At 47.4% G+C, this 22,767-nt stretch overlaps 3 protein-coding genes across 9 annotated transcripts in view; 2 read left to right on the forward strand and 1 right to left on the reverse strand.

The window, feature by feature from the left end:
• STOML2 (stomatin like 2) overlaps positions 1–22,767 on the forward strand; it is a 253,111-nt gene that overhangs the window by 146,950 nt on the left and 83,394 nt on the right. The gene's annotated exons all lie outside the window — the stretch shown is intronic.
• UNC13B (unc-13 homolog B) overlaps positions 1–22,767 on the reverse strand; it is a 154,442-nt gene that overhangs the window by 116,795 nt on the left and 14,880 nt on the right. For 6 of the 7 annotated variants that reach the window (XM_053408506.1, XM_053408501.1, XM_053408504.1 and 3 more), the window contains exons 2-7: positions 16,978–17,007; positions 15,472–15,571; positions 14,035–14,152; positions 12,761–12,884; positions 9,929–10,002; positions 8,479–8,536 (exon numbers count right to left, since the gene is read on the reverse strand). In XM_053408506.1, coding sequence (XP_053264481.1) covers positions 8,479–8,536; positions 9,929–10,002; positions 12,761–12,884; positions 14,035–14,152; positions 15,472–15,571; positions 16,978–17,007 — 504 coding nt within the window. The remainder of the gene's footprint in view (positions 1–8,478; positions 8,537–9,928; positions 10,003–12,760; positions 12,885–14,034; positions 14,153–15,471; positions 15,572–16,977; positions 17,008–22,767) is intronic. The other variant, XM_053408507.1, reaches the window with a different exon arrangement.
• The window catches only part of PIGO (phosphatidylinositol glycan anchor biosynthesis class O), a 110,852-nt gene continuing 105,026 nt past the window's right edge, over positions 16,942–22,767 (forward strand). Inside the window, exon 1 of the mRNA XM_053408517.1 lies at positions 16,942–16,950. The gene's annotated coding sequence lies outside the window, so the exon portion shown is untranslated. The remainder of the gene's footprint in view (positions 16,951–22,767) is intronic.

The following is a 22,767-nucleotide window of genomic DNA, read 5'->3' on the forward strand; positions in this document are numbered from 1 at the left end:
ACCTAACAAACAGCAAGCAGGTTTAATCTTTGCCAGGCCTGATGTTCTTCGTAAGGCAGAGGCTTTGCTTCCTGGCAGCTCCTGGCCAAGGAGAGTCCATCACCTTCCTTCCAAGGCAGCCTCTCTCACTCAAAGCAGCTCACGCCACCAGCTCATCCTAGTATTTAGTTGAAATCCAGCTGGTGGGGCAACAAAAACAATTCTGCACCTTCGTCTATCTTTTTCTTGGTCGGGAGAGCTCTTGCCATCTCTGTTGCCCTCCTCCTTCTCAAACAGTTGGGCCACGGCTAGAGCTCTCAATGAGTTGGTGTCAGTCATCTCTTGGGCAACCGATTCAGCTAAGCCTGTTAACTGCTTTTTGTAATTCACATTAGCTCAGAGCTTTCCCCCAATTAATCTACCTGCTTTAGGAAATTGATTCTCCGTGGTCCATTAGCTATTTCTATGGGAAATTGACAAACACAAGAGCTTAGTTCTCCATCACTGACTTAAAGGTGCATGGGTTCAGGAAACGGGGACATGGCTGGCGCTGAGCCTCTTGGGCTTGCCAATCAAGTTGGCGTTTCAAATCCCCGCAACAGGGTGAGCTCCCATTGCTGTGTCCCAGCATCTGCCAACCTGGCAGTTTGAAAGCACACCAGTTCAAGTAGATAAATAGGTACCACTGCAGCGGGGAGGTAAATGGCATTTCCGTGCACTCTGGCTTCCATCATGGTGTCCCGTTGCGCCAGAAGTGGTTTAGTCATGCTGGCCAGATGACCTGGAAAGCTGTCTGTGGACAAATGCCGGCTCCCTTGGCCTGAAGCAAGATGAGTGCCACACCCCATAGTCACCTTTGACTAGACTTAACCATCCAGGGGTCCTTCACCTTTATCAGTTCAGGAAAGAATCAGAGATTTGAAGGTGGGCCTAGCCTGGCCCAAATAACTCTACATAAGAGACTTGGTGATCAAAATGGCCACTTTATACCTCTCTAAGAAAGCATTATGGTGAAACTGTAGATTAAATTTTGGCATTTTCCTAATAATGTAGCTCAAGGTATATGCCTCCTACACTTATATGCCAATTTCAGGAGCAAAGTAATCACTTTCATGTCTCTTTTCATCTTCTATGCAGAGATACTTTTCTTCTTCTTTTAAATACCTTTTAAGGTTAAAATAGTTAAGCCTTGGAGTTTGTAAAACTGATGGTGAGAATGCCCAAAACTCTGTGACTTACAAAAAGGGTCTTATGTCTTTAAAAGGACCTCTATGCTGGGTGCCTGAAGAGCTCTGCAACAAAAAGAGTTTGGGGATCCTGCTAGGCTGAAAAGGATTCACCTGGCCATCAGGAAAGCTCAGGGGGCATTGGTGCACCTCTCAGCCAGACCCCAATTCAGACACTGTGCTGATCCGGATTATTCCGTGAATCATGTTAGCAGCCGTCATACTACACAGAAGCAGCTGCCCTCGTCAAGACTGATTTGAAAGAGAAGTTCAGCACTTGGTACCGGCTGATTTTGTCTCCCTACCCCAGCTTCTGCCACACTGCAAGAGAGAGTGTATAGCCTACAGCAGAACAAGTATCTTGCTGACTTGGCAGTGTATTAACCTACATCTGTCATGCCATTCACCTGCTTCCATTCCTCTCCAAAACACGGGGCAAAGTGACATACTCAGGAGAAGCAGAAAAAGCAAAATACACATTATTATTTAATAAGCAACAATAATAAGTGCATTTCAAGCACCCACAGAAAATGCCACATCCACTACGATGCCTTTGGTGCTGCCTCCAATGTGGGGCTGAGGGACTTATGGGCAGGACCCGCAAATTAGCAATGTGGCAACAAGCCACAAGAACAGAAGAAGAGCCTGCTGAATCAGGCCTGCCCTGCGCAAAACGCACAATCAAGACCTGAGCGCAAGAGCCCTCCTCTAGCCACTGGTATTCGGAAGCACTGCAGGGCCTTCTCAGTAGTGGCTCCTGTGGAACGGCTCTTACTGTCAGAAAGTTCTTCAAAAGGTTTAGTTAGGATATCCTGTCTTGTCATTTGAATCCATTGGTTCAGGTCCTCCCCTCTGGAGCAGCAGAAAACAAGCTTGTTCCATCTTCCATGTAACAGACCTTCAGATATTGGAAGATGGCTATCTGATCCCTCCTCGGCTATCTCTTCCCCAAGCTAAAGGTTCCCAGCTCCCTCAACCGTTCCTCATAAGGCCTTGGTTTCCAGGCCCTTTATAATATTTGATGTTTTTAAGAAGGATGTTCTAATAATAATAATTTTATTATTTGCACCCTGCCTTTCTGACTGGGTTGCCCCAGTCACTCAGGGCGGATTCCAGCATATATACAAACATAATAAAACATTAAACCTTAAAAAGCTTCCCTATACAGGGCTGCCTTCAGGTGTTTCCTGCATGCTATATAGTTACTCATCTCCTTGACATATGATCGGAGGGTGTTCCACAGGGATACTTGATGATTTAAGAAACTTCCAAACATCTGTATTATTTTTGCCTTTTTCGTTGTCTGCTTCCCTAGGCTCTTTTGGAAGGGAGGGTGGGGTAAAAATCTAATAAGGAGCAGCAAAGTAACAAGAAATCTACCATCTGTCTGCAGATGTGGAAGAATTCCTACCTCTCACTGGAAGAACTGAAGAAACAGCCAAGAAACAAACCACCATGGCCAATATTGCCTATCTATCCCACTGCAATAAAATGGTCTGCCTCAGAAGCCCTTCTCCCCCGGACAAAAGGCGGCTGGGAGAGGACCTGCCAAGGATTCTTCAGTGATGGACTGCATCCAGCCCAGACTTCCCAAGGCTGGGTTGGGTGACACCTGAACTATCGATGTGCTCCTGGAAGTGAAAGGCATTACCTGGCTGCCATGAGAGCCCCCGGGCAAACGGTATCTGAGTGCAGCAGGCATTGTTAGCCTTCTCCATGACAACCAGATGGCTGTGTCTTCCATAACAAGAAACGGAGGTGCCATCTGTCTCTACAAATATTGGACTCTCCACTTAATTATCCAGCCACAGGGACTTTATTTGGCACACGGATATGGGGGGAGTGGCACTTATTTGTTCTATATATTCTTCTCCAAACAGTTACACCATTTGGGACCATGGAAAATCACTCAGCGGCAGCCTCTTTGGCTCTCTGTGTTGGAATCTGAAGATTCACGGTTTGTGCAACGATGCATTCCCGCAGATGACAAATCCTTTGCTGAGCACAGTCTAAATACTGGCCTTCAATACTGGGATATCACATTTTCCTAACGTCAGAAGCAGGAGGTTTCGTCCGTCAAATTCTGATACATTCCACACCAGGTGGTCTTCCAGCTGCCACATCTGTGCTGCTGAACAAGCATCAGAGCACTTTGTGGCCACAGCATGTACAGATGGTGGCAACTCCATGCCAGGCCACTGGCCACCCAGTTTTCAAAAGGCAGCTTCAACACAGCCACTATTGGAATCTCAAAAGTCAGGAGCGCAGAAACCAAGTTCAGAGACTCTGAGCATCTTTCTGCACCATTTTTGTGTTGTGAATAACTGAGTAGAGAAGACAAGCCTGCAAGAGTGGGAAGATGACTCACTGCAGATTATAATGGAAGTTGACACCTCCAGAAACAAGCACGGATTGGAAATCCCAGCCTTCAAAAATGCTAAGCGGTTCTGACAGCCAGTGCCTTGGCAAACTCAGAGCAACCGAAGATCATGGACAAGCCCCTGTGTAAACAGCTTTTCCTGAGGCAAGCACCAAGAACACTCACATGTTACCGCTGTCCAAAGTGTATACACGTATATTTAATTTAGTAAAGGCTATGTGCTTCATGGTGCTCCTGAAGACCGTTCCTTGGACCAACTTCTGCTGGTGCAGGGAGCCTGCGCACTCCTGAGACACAAAAAAACCCTTCAGCCAGCAAACAGAAGTTTGCCAGTTCTCTGACACATGGATGGTGAGCTTGGATGCAAAGGCAAATCGGCTGAGCCACTGCAAACAGAAGCCTAGTAGCAAATCAACAAAGCAATACGAGCTGCAGAGGGATTCAAGCTGCTCGAACCGTCCACCCCATTAGATTCGAGAAGGGTCACTTGCAAGAACCTCTTGGAAATGACTTGGGGCGGGGGGAAGGAGACCCCCTGTTTTTCCTTAGCCCTTCCACATCCCTCTCAGGTTCCTCCACTGGGGTAAATCTGCAAAGACTTTGGAATTCCCTCCCTAGAGACATTAGGCTGGTTCCCTCCTTGTCCTTCCACCAGCAAGTGTAGATTTTCTTCTTCCAACGGGCTTTGGGGGAAAGGACTGCTTCCGTATGCTTTCTATATAATGTTGAGGGGGGAGCACAGGCTGTATGGCTGAGTCCCTTCGGATTCCTGGATCCAGCAGGGATTCAACTGAAGTAGCCAGGCCAGCTCCCAGTTAGGGCTCCCCTAAGTATGGGTCATAAAGGTAACAAAGGAAGAGGCTCTGTGCCAGAGCGCAAATGCCTGGGGGCCCCTCCCAAACTCGTGGGTAGTTAGGAGGACAAAAGCCAGAGTTGAGGTGCATGTGAGCTCAAAGCTGAGAGAGGCTGGAGGCTGAAGCCTGGGAGAGAGAGACATGCTTGATTTCTGCTGGAATCCAAGGCTGTGTCTACGGGAGAAGCAGGACCCTCTTGGATCTACAATTCTATGATTCTACTAATGCTGCAAGCCCCATCATCGTAGCCTCAAGTTGCACATATGTGCAAATAAAGCATATATCCTAAAGACACCCCCCCCAGTCTCTGCTGTCCCTCATTCGGAGGAAACCGAACCCTGGGGAAGCACCTGGAACCCCCAGAATCTGGTGCTGCTTGGAGATTGGGGTGGCATGTAGCAATATATATATAGTTTTAATTCTACCAGTGTTGCATTGTTTTTAAATGCTTTCTTCCCTATGATTTTAGCTGCTCTTATTTTTATCAGGAAGCCACCTTGAGTTCAGAGAAAAAGGAGGTGTATAAATAAATATATAGTAATTATAATAATATAGGCCTCAAACATGTGCTGCCATTGCTCCTGGTCTGATCAGTCCATGAACAGAATATGTTGAGATGTGTGCTGTACACTCAAACAGGTGAGGGCACCCTGGGGTGTGGGTTAGCAGAGGCTGCAGCTGCCTGCACCTTTCCCATTCGAGGAGGGAGGAAGCCCCTTGAATTCTGAGGATGAAACCCAACATGCGCGAGTCCCTCTGGAAGATCTTGGGAGCGCTCTGCGCATAAGCCAGCACCTGCTTCGGTGAGCAACAGAACTTTCAAAAATAGGTATTTTAAACCTGGAGCAAAAAACATGAAGTTGCTTTGCAATCTGCCAGTTGGCCTCTTCTCTCTCTGGCAAACAGAAGCGATTTTCTAACAAGATGTTTCCAACTTCTTCTTTTTATATAAGATTAAGACTATTCACACAGCAGGATATTTTTTTTTACCACTGTACAGCTATTTAAAAAATCAGCTCCATAACCGAAAATAAAGATCCTGCGCATTAGCCGCTTCAGAGAGCATCGGACCTTCCAAGCGACACGTGAGGTCAGTTTCCTGGGCGCTCACGGCTCCTCTGCAGCAGCCCTGCCCGTTTCCTGCGGCCACAGCGAGCTGCCCTTCCTTCCTGCCCTGCCCCTGTTGTTGCTCCCGCAAAGCCTTCTGCTAAGCTTATTTAGAGAAAGTACAAGCATGACATTTCACTTATCATTGCACGATGCATTTATCATGTTGCAAACGGCCAGCGTGGACAGAGCAGTTGCTCAATGTCCTCCTACCGGCTAGGGAGGAAATTCTTCCCGGTGCTAAGAGAGGCCTCAAGACCTCGGCCTGAGGACTCCTCCTGGAGAAAAAGCAGCAGACAACGTCCAAAGACTTCACAGTTCAAGGAATGGTTGTGCCAGATCAGAGAACCATAGAACTGTAGCGCTGGCAGGGCCCCCACATGGAGTGGTGCATTTTCAAAAAAATTTATTTGAACGATTTGAGAAAATTCCAACATCTAAGCAACAAATAGGCTAGCTATTTAAAATATTTAAGTTTTTACTAGAAGCAGATTATAATGGCATACATTTGATAAAATCAAAACGGGAAAAAGAATTAAATTTAATCATATATAATGAAAAACCATAGAATCGTAGAGTTGGAAGGGACTTCCAAAGGTCATCCAGTCTATCCCATTGCAATGCAGGCATCTCAACTCAAGCATCCAAGACAGATGGCCCTCTAACTTCTGCTTAAAAACCTCTGAGGAAGAAGAGTCCACCACCTCCAGAGGAGGCCCCTTCCACTGTCCAGCAGCTCTTGCTGTAAGAAAGTTCTTCTTCATCTCCTACTTGTAACCTGAAGCCATGGGTTCAAGTCCTACCCTCCAGAGCCGCGGAAAACACGCTTGCTCCAAGTGATGGAAGGGCTTGTATGCTCTGGTTGAGATTCCTGCATTGCAGGGGCTTTGACTAGATGACCCTCAGGGTTCCTTCCAACTCTATAATTCTATAACTTGATATTTTCTGACATTAGGAGGTGCGTTTCCATGCATGAAAATATAGGGAATATTTTGTGACTGTGGCTTTTAAAATAAGGAAACTAAAACACATACACCCCTCTTAGTCTGGGCTTCTCCATCCGTCTCAGCCAAGGAACGATGGGAGTTGTAGTCAAGCACAGCTGAAGGGCAAGGCATCTCCCCCAACTCCTTGTTCCATCATGCAGGCCTTTTGCGGCAGCTGCAGAGAGCCCAGCGCACAACTGGATGGAGCCTTTGTAATGAACTGCAGAGCTTGGTCCTGTGCCCACTTGCCATCCTGAGGCCTAGTGAGGATGATCTCCAGCCCTGCAGGGCTTAGAGCTGCGCAGCCCAGTTGCACTAATGCAGAGAACTGCAAGCCCTTTGGCTCTGCTGCTCAGTCGCACATGGACTTTAATATGCAATTAAGTCAATGTCCTTCTCCAAATCCTGTGCAATCCAAGTCAGTTTAAAACGGGGGGGGGGGGAATCTCCCCACACAAATACTTGCTTTGTAAAGTTTCCATGTAAACCACTTGGAATTTTTTATTCCTATTAAGTGGTATAAAAAATTAATAAATACTTGAATAGTGAGTTTATACAATGCCACTCAGTGATATTAGAAAAGTAATTAAGCTACTAGATATTTAATTTGCTTGTCCAGCAACAGGGTAATTAACAATTCCTAATGTTAACCTTCTTGAAGAGAGCCTCTAATCAGCCTAGTGGATAAGCAACCGGCAACATGTAATACTCTGAGTACCAAGTCTTACCAGGTTTCAGTGGAGGAGAGCAGTTCAGATATGCAAAGCCTTGGAGATTGGCACACCACTTAGGAAGGGAAAGCTGGATCTGTTCCGTTTTCTTTGCTAGCATTTGACAAAAGCAACAGAACTGCCCTCACCCCTTCCTACGCCCTGCAGTAAGCACTGAGATCCCCCCAGCCCCACATCTCCCCAGGGCATGGGGAAGGGCTGGGAATAGGGGCACCCTGGCTTGCAGAAGGAGCCATGGTTGACACTTGGAGCTCCTGGCTTGACAATGGAAGCATCTGACAGTGACCCACAGTTAGAAACAAACGGCGGCTTATCTCAAATGAGCAGCGAGCAAAGCTTGGCTTACAGTTGTGATTTGGAGGAAAATATCCCTCAAGTGCTGCTTCACACATCAACAGTAAGACAGGCGGTCTCACTTCTGCGCTCCAGTTGGGGGCAGAGTGAAGCAGGCAGGACTGAGCATGGGTTCTCCCTCATGGCAAACCATCGTTTATTCTATGCTGGGCTACAGAGAAGCATGAACCAGGCCACTGATGCTGATGCAGAATCAAGGCTTTGCATGCAGAAGGTTGTTATTTGATTTTGGATGTTATGCTCCCATTTCCACCAGAAAACTCAGTCTTGTCCACACACTGAAAGACACCTGGCCCAAGGGGTCCAGTTTTTTGAGCAAGAGAGCGGCCCTTCTAGGAGGCAGTCCACTTCGGCTCCCATTGCCATGCGACACAGGGGGGCCCTGCAGTGGCCAGCCGGGGGGGGGCGGCTTCAAGCCTGACCAGACTTGCAAGGCCAAGAATGCTGCTGGCAGCAAGGAAAGGGCTTGGCAAGGGGAGCTTCTGCCTTTGCCCCACGGGCCCCCTTGAACCCAGTTGGCTGCACTGAGACATCGCACTCTCCAAACCACAGTACAAAGGACAGGCGAACACCATGTCTGAATGCAACTACCAAGTTGTTGTGGGGGAGGAAGGGAAAGTAGAATGTGAGCCGCTTTGGGACTCCTTAAAGGGAGTGAAAGGCGGGATATCAAATCCAATCTCCTCTTCTTCAAGAGAGAGAGAGAGACCCAGACAGACAGGGCTGGCACAGGGATCATTATTGTCAGGGTTCTGAAGTACTGACAAGTCAGCAAACACTTTGTTCTACTGCAGAAAGAAAGCAAAGCACAACAACCTACTGAAGGACTGAAATACGAGCAACTTAACATTTCTCACTTACAACACTGGGAGGCAGCAGTGGGCAGCGGCTGCTTCTGGACCTCTTCCGCAAAGGAATGCTAAGGGGGGAAATGGGTAGAGATGAGGAATGCAGTAAAAGGATTTTCAGCAGACAGGGGCTCTCTCATTTAGGGGCACTCTCCTCCTCTTCCATGACATCAAACACTCCCCTCTCCCAAAGAAACATTTGCCCTGTTTCACGCCAAAGCTTCCGGGCACCTGCTCCAGGGTCCCCCTCGGTCGCTACAAAGCCCCAAACACTTTCCCCCCCAAGTGTTTGCAATCTGAGTTTGATTTCTCCTGTGCAGCCCTGCCTAGATTTGGAACAGGACTGGAAAAGAAACAGAAATGAATGAGCAGGAACTGGGACTCTGGTGGTGCCAAACTTTGTTGTACAGTTTTTATACTGTTTTAATCTTTGCTGTGAACCGCCCTGCGCATTGGGTAGGCAGAACATAAATGATTTAAATTAAATAAAAATGCAAGGAACTATTGAGGGCACAGGGTAGCGCGAGAACAGTGGTCTTCCACCTTCTCAGACCCAGGGACCAACCTTAAACCCACAGGTGCATCGGGGGAGCCATTTCCTTCTGTATTTGCCACCTTAGATCAGGCCACTTCTTAGCAATGGGTCCCAACCCACCAATAGAAGACCAATGGCCTGGAAAGCTGCACAACAGGCAGAAATCCTGCCCCCACCTCTCCCACCTGCATGCATGCACTCTGCAGAGATGAAGCAACACCTTGAGATTTCTTTTCAGCCAACACGGTCCCAGGATTCAGTGGGCTTTTGTTTGGTTGCTAAACAGGAGTTTTCCTTGGGGTCTTGGTTACTCCCCCCCCCCATTCTTCCCCTGTATTTCTAATAAATAACTGGAGAACCAAAGAACGCCTTCAGTTAACCTGCCGCTTTCAAAAGTGGTGGCTCATCTTGCCTTATCCGATGGTGCAATGGAAAGTCAGCCTGCACAGCTGGCTGGGTGGGAGGGCGTTCCACAGGCCGGGTGCCACTACCAAGAAGGCCCTCTGCCTGCTTCCCTGTAGCTTTGATTCTCATAGTGAGGGAACCGCCAGAAGGCCCTGGGAGCTGGACCTCAGTGTCCAGGCTGGGGGTGGAGACGCTCCTTCAGGTATACTGGACCGAGGCCACTCACTTGCCACGTCCGATAATGCACGAACAAATACTCTCACCCCCACCAGAAAGGGCAGCCAATTCTCCCTGGCACCTGGCCTGCTATACATGGGGGAGAACAGTCCTGGACTAACCTTCCTCCTGCCTGTAGGAATGTCTGTTCAATGGGCAGCATTCCAGCATAGGGGCACCTGGCTGAAATCACGAATTGTACCTTATCCAGATCCCCAGAAGCCCCCTATGGGCATTTGGCCAGACTCCAGCAAGAGGTCCCAAGGCAGGAGTGTGCCTGGAGCAGAGCAGAGCAAAGCGCACCCACCTCATCATCTTCCTCCAAGGAGTTTATCTGCTTTAACTTCTGAGTCCAGTATTTGGCTTCCTCTTCCGGGATGTCTGCAAGACAGCAGAATAATCAGGTGTCTGCTCCCATCCCCGTTCCCCAAAATATTATATGCATATTCTGCTCTGACATGGGGGCCCCAGAATCTTCCCACCCAATTCCACGGCTGCCCAGCCTCAACAATGCCACAGCATTGGGCGTCCCAGAACATCCATAGGGCCAGGCATGTACTTTTAAAAGCAGAGCATGCTTACGCAGAACAGCACATGACCAGGGATGCTGGTTCAATTCAGAATAGAAACAAAAACCACACACATAAACCTCAGCTGTAAAAACGACAAGGCTTTCTTGGGCTCGTTGAGAAGAGAAGGAATGGTGGACAGACCCTTGCGAGCTGCACAGTCAGATTACAGAAACGGAACTGTGTCAGCAGGTGAGGCAGGCGCACACTGCCAAGAGCCAAGGGGAAGGAGGAGCACGACTTCCTGGCCAAGGGTGGAGGCAGAGGAGGGCCAGGGGTCAGAACAATGAGGGCGGCAGCAACAGCAGGCACGGTGTCAACAAGCGCGAATTAGGTTCAATTAATGTTTCATACTTTCCCCACTTTTCAGATCAGACCAAGAAACAGGAGGCGGCAAAACACAACCGACTGCAGAGGCAAGGCAGAAAAACAGCTGTGGCTCAGAGGTCTCCTTGAATGGAAACATCACAAATCCAGCAACATAAAAGTTAAGTCTCTTGCTGGCTTTTTCAATTCCAGAATGTTTGGAACTCTGATTAAGGGGGGAAAGGAAAGGCAGGGAGGCTGGAGATGAAAAGCGGAGAACACAAAATCCATGGCCCAAAGGGAAGCATGCCTGTGCCTCAAGCAGGTGATGGAACTATGCGTGCCTGGAAAATCTCCCAGAAAACTCTGGCAGGTTAAGTTGGAAGCAGAGTGCTGGGCCAGGAGAGACCTCTTGCACTCTGCAGGTACCAGAAGGAGGTTTGGGACTGCACAGAGCTCCGAAACGTCACCCCGTCCCCATTAACCAAGGCGCCTCTAACTCAGTCGTCCCCAAGATGGAGGCCTCCAGATCTGTCGGACTACAACTCCCACCAGCCCCAGCCAGAACAGAGCTAACTACTGACATGCCCAACGACACAGTCAAGAACTCCGCTTCCAAAAAGGGATGGAAACCTCGTCCTCAGACGTGTCCCTGTCTTGCACTGCCCAGGCAGAGCGGAGGGGACTGCCAAGGGCCTGTCACATCCTGGCTTCAGGGAGCCATTCCCATAGCATGCTTCTGGGCATCTTATCCGAGATAAGACGATTCGTTTCGCAAACACCACCACAAACATGCAACAGCTCCACACCAGGTCATTATATTCTCTCTGTCATCAAAGAAAGCCTTGAGCAACTTTGGAAATGGCTTGTGGGAGAGCTTTTAAAGCCATCTGAACCCAAAGCTCACTCCATGAATATAAACATGCTGAACCAAACACACAGGTATACCGCTTCTTCCAAGTCCATTTTATCACATAGGAGAGGAGCTCTTTCACCTGGGAAATGAAACACAAGATTTCTAAATATATCTCCCCCCCCGGGGGGGGGATGGTGGGATATTGCTGTAGAGAGAGAAGTGATCTCATACTCAAAGTTGAAAGGAAGGACAGTGACCAAGGTGGGATCCACAACGCTAAAGCTCTTTCAACATTGATGCAATCTTTATCCTGAGAGCACATCATTCCTGCACCTGCAAGGAACCATGAAAGGCACATGGCCCTGGGATGCTGAGGCTGGAAAGGGTCCTACTTTTTGTCCCGGAGAGCCCATCACGGCATTCACTGGTTCTCAAACTCCTTAAGCAGAAGTAGCCTTCTCGTATTTCTTTAAGCATGAAATTATAATAGTATCTGAAAAGCATCATTGCACGTTCTTGGAAGATATGGCTCCCCTGCAACAGCAGAAACCTTTCCTGGAGGGGGAGGCACACAATTCAGACCATTTACAACTTGTGCACCGTTCTGAACAGCTAAGAGGGCGAGGAATGTCCCACTAAAGGAATCATTTTTGAGCCAAACTATGCCAGCTAAAGCCTGTGTGGCAACAGCCGTTACACTGTACAAAGAAATGGTCCAGTAAAACGGGCATCCAAGGTGGCAGCCTCAGTGAGGCTGCTTTGGGGGGTGCATTTCTTGGCCTGCAGTTTGGGCCCTGAAGTGGGTTTTCTTTGGGGGGGGATTACAATGGCCGCAGAGAGGACTCCTCCCCAGAAGCAACACAAGCCAAATTTGTGCCCTCTCTCCCTCTCAAAGTTTGCCTGAAAGGCCCCATCCCCCCTCCACAGACACAGACAAACCCCCAAATAGGAAGAGAGTGGACTGGCCCTCCTCAAAAAGGATACTACTGTTACTTGCATTATTTGCAAAATTCTCCGTTCAGAATTACCAATCATACTTTACAAACAAATTCAGAAACTGTATAATAGGGGCTGGACTAAAGGACCTTCAAGTTTCCTTCTATTAGTTGCATTCAGCAGTCTGATGACTTTGAATAAAGATTACTGGTTGCTAGGCAATGTGAAATAAGCACCACCCACCCACCCCACTTATGGAAAATGCTGTGTTGCAAGAAAACCTCAGGGCTCCAAAATTGTCCTCCCCTATACAGCACCGTAAGCCTGGTTTAATTGGAGCGAACGCCTGGAAGGAAACCACCACTAAGAAAAGACCCTCACGGTGGACCCACATCAGGGCAGCAAGAGGAAAGAGGAGTCTTTGAGTTTCACAGAGGATGGTGGGGGAGGGCAGAAAGTCATTTGCACTCACCGAAAGGCAACTCAAATCTTGTATCCAACAAAATCTGGTGAGGTGTTGGGTTTTTGGTGCCACAGACCTCATGGCCCTTCATCAGGACCTCAGCTTCCAGGGTAGACCACTCCCCAGGGCCCTCCTGGAAAGAGAAAGGGCATCAGCAACTTGACCAGAAATATCTCCCCATCCACCTTCCCACTCTTCTCACGTCTGTTATTTTATCACCCCATATGCAGCAGCCCCCAAAGTGCTGAAAGGCACAAGAACATGCATTTAGATCATTTATAAAACACACATCACAAAAAACTGTAAAATTTTAAATGTAAAATTAAAAGCTAAAAAACTTTACAAATACATCAAATCAATTTGCAAAACCGTCTGACTAGGTCCCCCCACCTCTGCAAGAGGGAATTGATATGGCAACTCCAAACCACATCAGGAAATGGTCTGAACTTTTGGAGGAATTCAAGCTTCTACAGAATACGTCAAAGAGACCACCAGAGTGCTGTTGCTGCTACAATTTAGTTACTGCTGCTTTTTGGAAGTCCAAACGCCCCCAAAGCAGCAAATCATCTATTAAAAACAAAATATGTATACGGTAGAGAACAAGCCGTGTGCCGCTGAACAAAATCCTGCTCATTTGCTGTGGCAGAATTACAGAACGGCTTTCACCTGCGGACTCAGAGCTTGAGACAAACCATCCTCTGCAGTCGACAGAAACCCTCTTGGCCTAAATGGGCTCTGAGAAGAAGAACCAAGAGGTCTGCTTTAATTCACGGGCCTTTCTTTTTTAAAAAAAATGAACAGCAGCGTTTCCACTTATAGCCTTAGAAGATAGTTCAGAGTGTGGTGCTAGATTACTTTTCCTTGCATGCCTTAAGCGGTCATTCTGCCTCGATCAGTTGTGACTGAAGTCAAGGGGTGAGGGGAGCTTTAGGAAAGGATTCCATAATTTCTGGGTCTGGCAACAATGCTGTGCGGAAGAAGTATGCAACATCTCCATCTCCTGGCTGGGTCGCATGAGAAGTCCATGCTAGCCTTTGCTTCAGTACAGATGAGGAAGGAGAAAGAGGCCAGAAAGACTCCACATGTTGTCGGACTCCAACTCCCATCAGCCCAGCCACTCAGGGGTGATGGCAACTGTGATCCAACACCATGCTGGATACTAGACAGATGCAGCCAAACGGCACAAGGAAAGCTCTCTGCCATTTCTTCACCGCCACCCCCAAACACCCCAGAAATCCCAGGGGGCTAAAGAGCAGCTCTCTCGGCTCTGAAGGTCTACTGACCTCATCCGACTGCCGGATGGCCTTCAGCTCAATCCACGCTGTCCCAACCATTGTGTCCCAGATCAGCCCTTTGTTCCATACTTCCACAATCAAGCCCAGGTCCAGGCGGCTGATCTCGCTGCAAAGGAGGAAAAGAGACACAACACATAAGCAGCTGGGGGAAACTGGACCCACACTTTCGCCTTTTTTTTTAATGTGCATTCTGATTGCTTCCCAACTGACTGCCTTGTCCCTGTTTTAATCTAAATAGCAACCGTCTTTCAGCTGCAGGTCAAGCCAGACCAAGAGGAGGATCTCCTGGGATCCCCCAGACAGGAGGAGGATGACCAGCCTCTCTCTGGCTGCCAGCCTCAGCACAGACAACTGCAGAGATGCATTTCGGCCACTAGAGGTCTATTCAGGACCACAAGTCAAAGCCTGCTGGGCTTGACTGCAAGATGCTCCTCTAGCCAAATCTCAACGCACAATTTGAAGTTACCTCTGACAAAGGACTCTACGACATGGTAGCCTGAGCCACAGTAGATTGCTCCACTTCTTTTAAAACCCAAGTTCACAGTCCTGACAGATCCCTTTCTCCCCCTGTGATCATCCCCGCCCCTTATTTTGTGCCTAAGCTTGCACATTTGCAAGGAATCGCCACCCCTTTAAGTAGACCAAGGGCAGGATCCAAAGAAGCAGATCCGCTGCTGCAAGAATTTCTGCTTGCTCAATGCAACTTCTACCACCTCGGTGGGAGGGGAGAGGCGAGGGAGGGGCAGTTTTGTTGCACAGCCCAAATGCCCTACGCTAGCAGATCTGTTTCACTGGATACCTCCCTAAGAGCGTGTGCTGTTGGGAAGGGGATGATGTCTGTGTGGAGAGGCCCAGGAAAGGTATTACAAAGAGCAACATGTGTTTTCAAGCAACACCTTAGCAACTTCCCAACAAACAGGCAGAGAAAGGCGAATGCTTCTGCTTTCAGTGTTTTTGGTTTTTTTAATTATAAATTACTAATATCAACAATTTAATACGCATTTAAACCTCAAAGGAAAGTAAAAGTCTTCAGAGTACCAACAATATTAACATTCAAAAGAAATACAATACTTACAATGCTCTTGGAAGGAAAGGGACACCATATGCCATAAATACAATCATATCCAATCTTTGAAACCCCTCCAGCATTACTTTTTCAATACAGTGATCATGCAATTTAACCTATCAATATGGTGTTTCCTCTCTTGCCTCTTTCCCAAGATAAAAAACATGTTTAAAGTTCCTAATTTCCCAATTTCTCCCATCTTATCCTCCCTGTATGGAATTTAACATAAATACTCGCTTTCCCGTAACTCGGTTGGTGGAACTTCGCTACCCCCAGCTAGTTGAGGGACAAAATCAACACTTGGCAAGACGGCACCACTCCCATTTCAGGCGTGACCTCGACCCACAGCGTTCACTTACAAGAGGAAGTCTTGTTCCCAGCATGGCTGGTCCCCTCGAACGGCAACAGTGGTGCTCTTCACATTTTGCACCTTCAGGGTCACATACGTATTGAATTTATCTAGAGAGGAAGCAGAGTTGTTTCACCTGAGGGTAAGTGTCTCAAACTCCTCCTTGCCAGCACATGGTATTTGGTGGAAAGAAAACAACTCCCACCAGCTGCACTTCAGCAGAAGAAGAAGATGTCAGGAGAGCAGGGGCAGAAGAGAAATTTCCACTGCCACCTCCTTGGTCTTCGTGATCTGGCCCCAATGACTGAAAAAGGCTTCACACAATAAGAAACACTAGCTATGAGTTAAGAACTGCGAGGAGTCAAGGGTGGTGGGTGGAATCTGCTCATTGCCTGGAACAACGATGAAGCTCAGTTTCCATTGAAATGTAAGAAATCAAGCTGCTTTCATTGCTGATAGCAAAGTGAAGCTGCTTCAGTTTAATACTCCAAGGCTCCCAAGTGTGGTTGCCTTACACTCCTGGAACTTCCTTATACAGAGGTACCTTGGTTTTTGAACGTAATCTGTTCCGGAAGACTGTTCGAGTTCCAAAACATTTGAAAACCAATGTGCTGAGATGGACTGGCTGAGATGACGGGCAGAATCTGTGACCAAGAAAAAGAGACGGTGGAAGAAGACTGGAAGAAATTTAAACTTTATCTTAAGAACTGCTGTAAAATTAATGAGTGCTAAAATGTCATGGGTAATGTAAAGCAGATTTGCAGCGATAAATGATTGGGTAAGAGAAAAAGGTTAAAGAAAGTGAATTATAAGTAATTGAGATTAGGGGTTGCTGAAAAAGTTTAAAATGGGGATGCAGAAAAGGGAGGCATGGGGAAGTCGTCGAAATTGGGTATAAGGAAAAAAAGGTTATGAAATTATACATGTTTATATGTTTGTTTGTTTTTGTATTGTCACTTGTAATGTGTTATAATATATGTTGGAAAATCAATAAAAATTTTATTTAAAAAAAATGAAAACCAAGGTGCAAAGGGTGGTCTGCAAATTCAATAGAGAAATTGGGGGAGAAACTCAGCAGAAGCCGTTCAACTTCCAAAATGCGTTTGAAAACGGAAGCATTTACTTTCGAGTTTTCGGTGTTCGGAAACCAAGGTACCACTGTATCTTGATGCTTTGGTGAAGCTGCTTCAGAAGCTCTTGAGACTTTTCAGTGGCCAAAGTCAGACCTATAACTGGGCATGGTTTTATTTTATCTTGTGAACTGCCCTGAGCTCTTTGTATGAAGGGAGATATATAAATCTAATAAATTTATTGTTGTTATTTTGTCCAACCATTTTGGATTTTAGAAGGAACTGCATAATTCAACCCTCTCTAGCAACAGGGAAGAAACAGGCCAGACACTCGGAAGCTAGAAAATTCCTGCCATGCACCACAGCAGAGAGCCAGCCAAGAGGCAATTGCAAGAACACGGATGTCAGCAGGCAGACTTGTTGGGCAGAAGAAAATCTGCGCTCACCTGGTGGCCCCTGGAGCTTCGCTTTCTTTACTGTAAAAGAAAAAAGAGGATGTCAGTTGATTATTCCAACCTCAAGCATTTTAACTCTCAGGTTGTTAAATATTTCGGCTGCAGATAAGGGAGAAAGAAGCCTTCAAGCTACTTTCATTTTTCACAACAAAGGAACCTGCATAAGAGGCCACTCCAATGCTTTGCCCCACTTTCCTTCAGAAAAACGGGGGAACATTTAAGAAATGCTGAAATGGAGAACAAAGCATGCTGTTGTCCAAGGAATATTGCACAGCCAGCACGAATTGGCTCTTGTCCCCCAAAGCCAGGAGTTCTGGATGATGGCTGTGCTTATGAGGAGCTTGGAACTGCAGTATCACGGGGAACAAGAAACCACTTATCTGGGTCCAAGACAACTGAGCACGGCTGGACAGGCCAAGTTCCACCTGCAGCTGAGCCTGCAGCAACCACTGCAGACTTGGAACAGCAGTGCCAGGAGGGCTCTGGGTACAAACTCTGTGTGTGTCTCTCCTAGTTCACCCTTTACAAGGAAGAAGAACAAGCACGCAGCCAATAGGTAGCCCCACCTGGCTGGTTAGCAACACAGGAAGTTGCCCTACGCTAGCCTTCCCCAACAGGATGCCCTCCAGATGTTCTGGACTCCAAGAGGATATGCTGGCAGGGGCTGAGGAGAGTCACAGTCCTAAACATCTGGAAGGGCCCAAGTTAACAAAGGTTCTCCTCACTTTCAGACAGGCATTTTCCCCACCCTCCCTGAAGGTGCTAGGGATTGAATGCGGGGCCTTTCTGCAGGCCAGGCTCTAGCAAAGAGCTATGGCCTTTCAGCTGGGATTCCTGCATTGCAGGGGGTTGGACTGGATGACCCTTTGGGACCCTTCCAACTTTACAACTCTACGATTCCCCATACCACCCTCGTTACGACTTGTATGGGCAGGTTTATGCAGGCTGCCCCCCTCCACTTTAAAGGAGACAGCAAGAAGAGCTGTGGCTTGCTTGCTCAGCTCTGGCCCTGCCCTTCCAGGAAGCCCGGCACAAAGCAAAAATATTGGTCCCTTGAGCCCTCATAGGCATCTGGGGGCTGACATTTGCCCAACTGAGCCAACTCTGGGTGACCCCAGCCCTTTCCAGTCAAGGCCCAGTCAGAGCAAGTAGCAGAAAGCCCTGATCTCTCCAGAATCGCCCTCGCTGTGCTTAGCGTTGGCATAGCAGGTAAGGGAGCCCTGAAGGGGAGCAAGGAGCCTGGAAGCCCAATTCACTTTCCTCTCTTCTTCCTTTTTTCCCTTTCACCTGCCTGAGTAAGAGGCTCTGTCTGTCTTCAATTAAGCCACCAGTTGCCCAATTACCAGCAAGTGACAGCTTGCTCGCTGCATGAACTATCCCCTCTCACAGTATAGAGGCATCAAGACAACCCGTGTGTGTGTGTGTGTGTGTGTGTGTGTGTGTTTGTGTGCGATTCATGACAGCTCCAACTGCAACTTCCAGCACGCTTTTATGCTAAAGCTCTTCCATTAAACACACTCTTTCTTTGAATACACACAGCAACTATCCAGCCTCTGGTTTCTCTCTGCAGAAACTATGAGCAGGTACCATACTGTCCAATTAAGAGCAAACCCCTGGGGACAGGGAGGAAACTAACAGCCACCCTTAACTGTCCTGCTTGACACACAAAAACTGTCCCCCCACAACTCCTGTGCTTTCAAAACTCAGCAGACTGGAGGCAATGAGCTTTGCCACATCTGATCTCATTTCAGACAGAGGAACACGCTGTCAGCAAACCTGGCAGCCCATAGAAAGCAGCAGAGCACCGGATGATAATCTCCCATGTTGCTGCGGATGCTCAGGTCAGCTGGGGGGGCGGTGCAGAAAAGCGAGAACACAAGCTATGGCCTAGATACTGAGCTTTGCAGAGCCACGAGGAACATCTGGATAGGCTCCTGATACAGATGTGCTGCTGCTGATCCTGAAGCAGCAGCATCACACACAGAGTTCCAGAAGAGGACATAGGAATGAAGAAGCAAAAGAAACAAGAAAGAGCACAGCTCTTGCAAATTGGCAAGGAACTGCTTTACTTTTTTAGTAGCTCTTATCTGCCAGGAAAGGAAGGTCTGGAACTGCACACCCGAGGATGGCGAAAGCAAGCCTGGGGAGAAATCCGAAGAGATTCTCCCATTGTACCAAAGCCGGGTCCTGCGAGGCATCCCTAAGCTATGGCCTTCCCTCGCCCGTCTTCTTTCCTGACCCAACACTATGGCTCAGTTTTCAAACAAGTAAATATTTATCCCAAATGCTGAATTAAGATTGTGTGTGTGTGCATGCCTGAAATCAGCCCACACGTCTTCCTCCTTGAAGAAAAAGGATCAGGAACCCAGCAGAGACAGCGGCAGGTGAGTAAGAGGACCAGGAAAGAGAAAGGATCAGGACCTCTTCCAGGAAGTTAGCACACTTGCCTCAGACAAGTGTCAAGGAGTCACCTGCCTGGCCACCTGTGGTGAGCAAAAGGCCTTCAGGCGATTAGATGGGGAAGTCTTTAGGAAAGCAGAGAAGGCAAACACCCCAACCAGACAACCAATGCGCCCTCTTTGGGGGTGACCTTCTCCCATAATGCACCTGCCCAAGGACTCTCCATCTCCCTGCCAGTGGAAGAGGTGTAGCAGAGGCCAACTATAAGCAGGCAGCAGAGCCTTGTGGGTTGTGGCACCCAGAATACGGAGCAACCATCCCAAGAGGTACTTCTGGCCCCTTCATTGCTCGCTTTTACGCAGGCTCTGAAAACAGTTTTGTTTCAGTGGACTTTTTTAAAGATAGTCCTCTTTAAAAATGTGGTCTAAATACAGCTTTCAATTATCATTTCAGATTATTAATATTTTATCTGCATTTTTGTGCCTTGCATATACTTGCATTACAGAAAGGCAGGATATAAACTATGAATAACAATGACAACAATAATTATATCTCTAAATCAAGTCTATCCCACCTTGAGCCACTCACTCCAGACCTTACAGGGTTATGAGGTCAAAATGGGAGAGGGGGAACCTTGAGCTCCTTGGAAGAAAGGGGGGTTGCAAATGTAATTGACGGGGTAAAATAACATAGATGCCGGTAATATAATTAAGTCTGTCTGTCTGTGTGTGCAGGCAGGTATAGTAGCAAACATTTGTACCGGTTGGTAATTTCTACAGATGATAACAGATGCTTGCTACTGCAAGTGACTTGGCCATGATTTAATTCAGCCATAAAGGATTTCTATCCCACCTTTCTATTTCAAAGAGAAACTCAAGTTCTAAAAAGCAAGAAACAACCAATTTAAAAACACAAAATACGCTAAAGCAGCAGGTCCCTACTCTTTGGATAAATAAGGCGGAGTGGCAGAGGGATTACTTGGCTCTGTGATCTCTCAGCCACAAAGCCCAAAGGCCTGTTCAGAAGACACAATTAGCTCCACTCCCTCTTTTTTGTATATTCTTGTTAATCTCCAAAGGCTTCAGAATAAAGCAATCCCTCAGCGCAAGGGTGATTCCTAACAGCAGGAAGCAAAGTCAGCTGGAGATATTGGGGCAAAAAGCTCAACTTTAGAACTGGATATTGGGGGGGGGGGAGATGGAACAGTCAGCGTAGCAAGAGAGAAAGAATGGCCAGATGGCAAAAAGATTATATAAATCCTGGGCATGATTTGCTATTCATTCCCCATAATGCAAAATGAATTCTACTTCAGCTGCATTTAAGTGCTGTGTGTATGAAGAAGAGAAAACAAGACCTAAAGCAGGGAGAAGTCAGCGACATGCCATCCTTGAACAAGCTGTTCTCCTGCACTCTTCTCACAAAAGCCACCACCTGAATCATTTTTCCAGCCACATCCTGAGCAGGCCCACTGTTCTGCCCACAGGCAAGTCCTGTCCCTGGTAATTCCGCAAAGCATTCCTGTGCATTTCCTATACGTTCTTGCTCTCTTCTCAAGCCTGCAGTGTGAAATTCCTTGACTGGGAAGGAAGGAAGGGCCACAGAATCCATCCAAAAACCCTTGCGTTCTCCTGCTCCGTTGGCAGAGATTTTGCTTTCCTGCCATCCACACAGAGTCAAAATGACAGTTAGAGCATAGGTTCAGGACGCCATTCTGCACTTCCACAATGAATCACAGCTCAACTACTGTGGAACCCAGCTTTCCACAAACTCATTTTCCAAAACACATTGCTACATGATAGCTGAAGAGAGACCTCTCCAATACAGTCACACCTCATGTTACATTTGCTTCATGTTACGTTCTTTCAGGTTACGTCCTGTGGTGACCAGGAAGTACTGGAAAGTGTTACTTCCGGGTTTTGCCACTTGCGCATGCGCAGAAGTGCAAAATGACGTCACACACATGCGCAGAAGCGCCAAATCGCAACCTGCGCATGCGCAGATGTGCCGCTGCGGGTTGCACTCTTTTCATGTTGCGAACGGGCCTCCGGAATGGATCCCGTTCATAACAGTAGCATTCTGGGTATTTAAAGGTTATTTAGAGGATCAGAAGAAGATATGTCAAGTTCATTTAACAAAGAAACCGCACTGTATATAAATCTAATAATGAATAATATTTAAAATAAAGCCAGGCCTCAGTCAGAGTCATTCTAGAAAGGGTTCAGCTCCCCGGCTACTCAAAGGCAGCTACAGACCAGCCACCGATACTTAGCTTGATGTGATCTAACTTCTACTCCTAGCAGAACTTCCTCTCTCTTGCCTTGTGCTGGGCTGCATTGGCCAGGCCTAAAAATGTTGTACGAACAAACCATGCTCTGGAAATTCTCTGTTTCCTCCTCCCCCTAATTTCCATTTCAAAATTAAAAATAGCCAGGTGCAAAAGAAAATAGGTAACTTTGGGGAATCTACCTTTCCCAGTATCTTATTTTGCCCAAACACCAAAAATATCCTTTCTAGATAATACACTCATCAAATTTCTGGATTTTTTCATTCAGTACTTCCTCCGGCAGAAATGTTTTTGCTTTAATATGGGAAACTGATTTGGTTCACATCATGTATGAGGCCTTCGGCAGCTGGCCGTGAACGAGCGTGACGAATCGGATATTATGACATAAATGAGAATGTGGCTGTTACTGAAGAAAGTGTGATGTCTGTGATGAATCCTTGCAGAAGGCCGAGAGGCTCAGCAGTTCAGTGAGCCTGAAATCAAGGGCCGCAGCTAGAGGCTTTTGCAGGCAACTGAGCTTTTCCGGTTCAACCTCACAAAGAGAAATAAAGCACAGAATCCTCTAAAGACATTCTCTTTTCCAGCTCTGTGCCAGAGGCTGGGCTCCGAAAGAGGAAGGGCTGCTGGAGATGCAGCCACAAGTGGCTCTCAGTCTAGTGGGACAAAGTGGAAGCACTAGATAGGGAATTAGGTCCTTGGGAAGGATCCTGCGCACAGGAATGAAAGAGAGGGGGCAGCCGTGGCTGGAGGAATGGTAGCTCAATGGCAAAGGAAGCAGATGGTCCAATCCCCGGCCTCTCCAGTTCAAAGGACCAGTAATTTGAAAAGCCTGTGCTTGAGGCTCTTGATAGCCTCTCCCAGCATGAGAAGACAACAGGGGCAAATAGGCTGCCTTGGTATAAGGCAACTTCCTACTGTTGTAAGACAAAAAACTGCTCCCTTTCCCTTATGGGGTATCTAAGAGCCCGTATAGAGTCCTTACATAGGTTCGCTATCGGAAGGAGAAAATAACAGAGGCTAAGCAGAGAATATTGAGAAGCAAAGCGTTTGGTAAGCCTGATCTTTATTAAACTCTTGCAACAGGGTCCCCACGAAGG

The sequence above is a fragment of the Podarcis raffonei genome, chromosome 11 (assembly GCF_027172205.1).
Source record: "Podarcis raffonei isolate rPodRaf1 chromosome 11, rPodRaf1.pri, whole genome shotgun sequence".
Taxonomy (NCBI): Eukaryota; Metazoa; Chordata; class Lepidosauria; order Squamata; family Lacertidae; genus Podarcis; species Podarcis raffonei.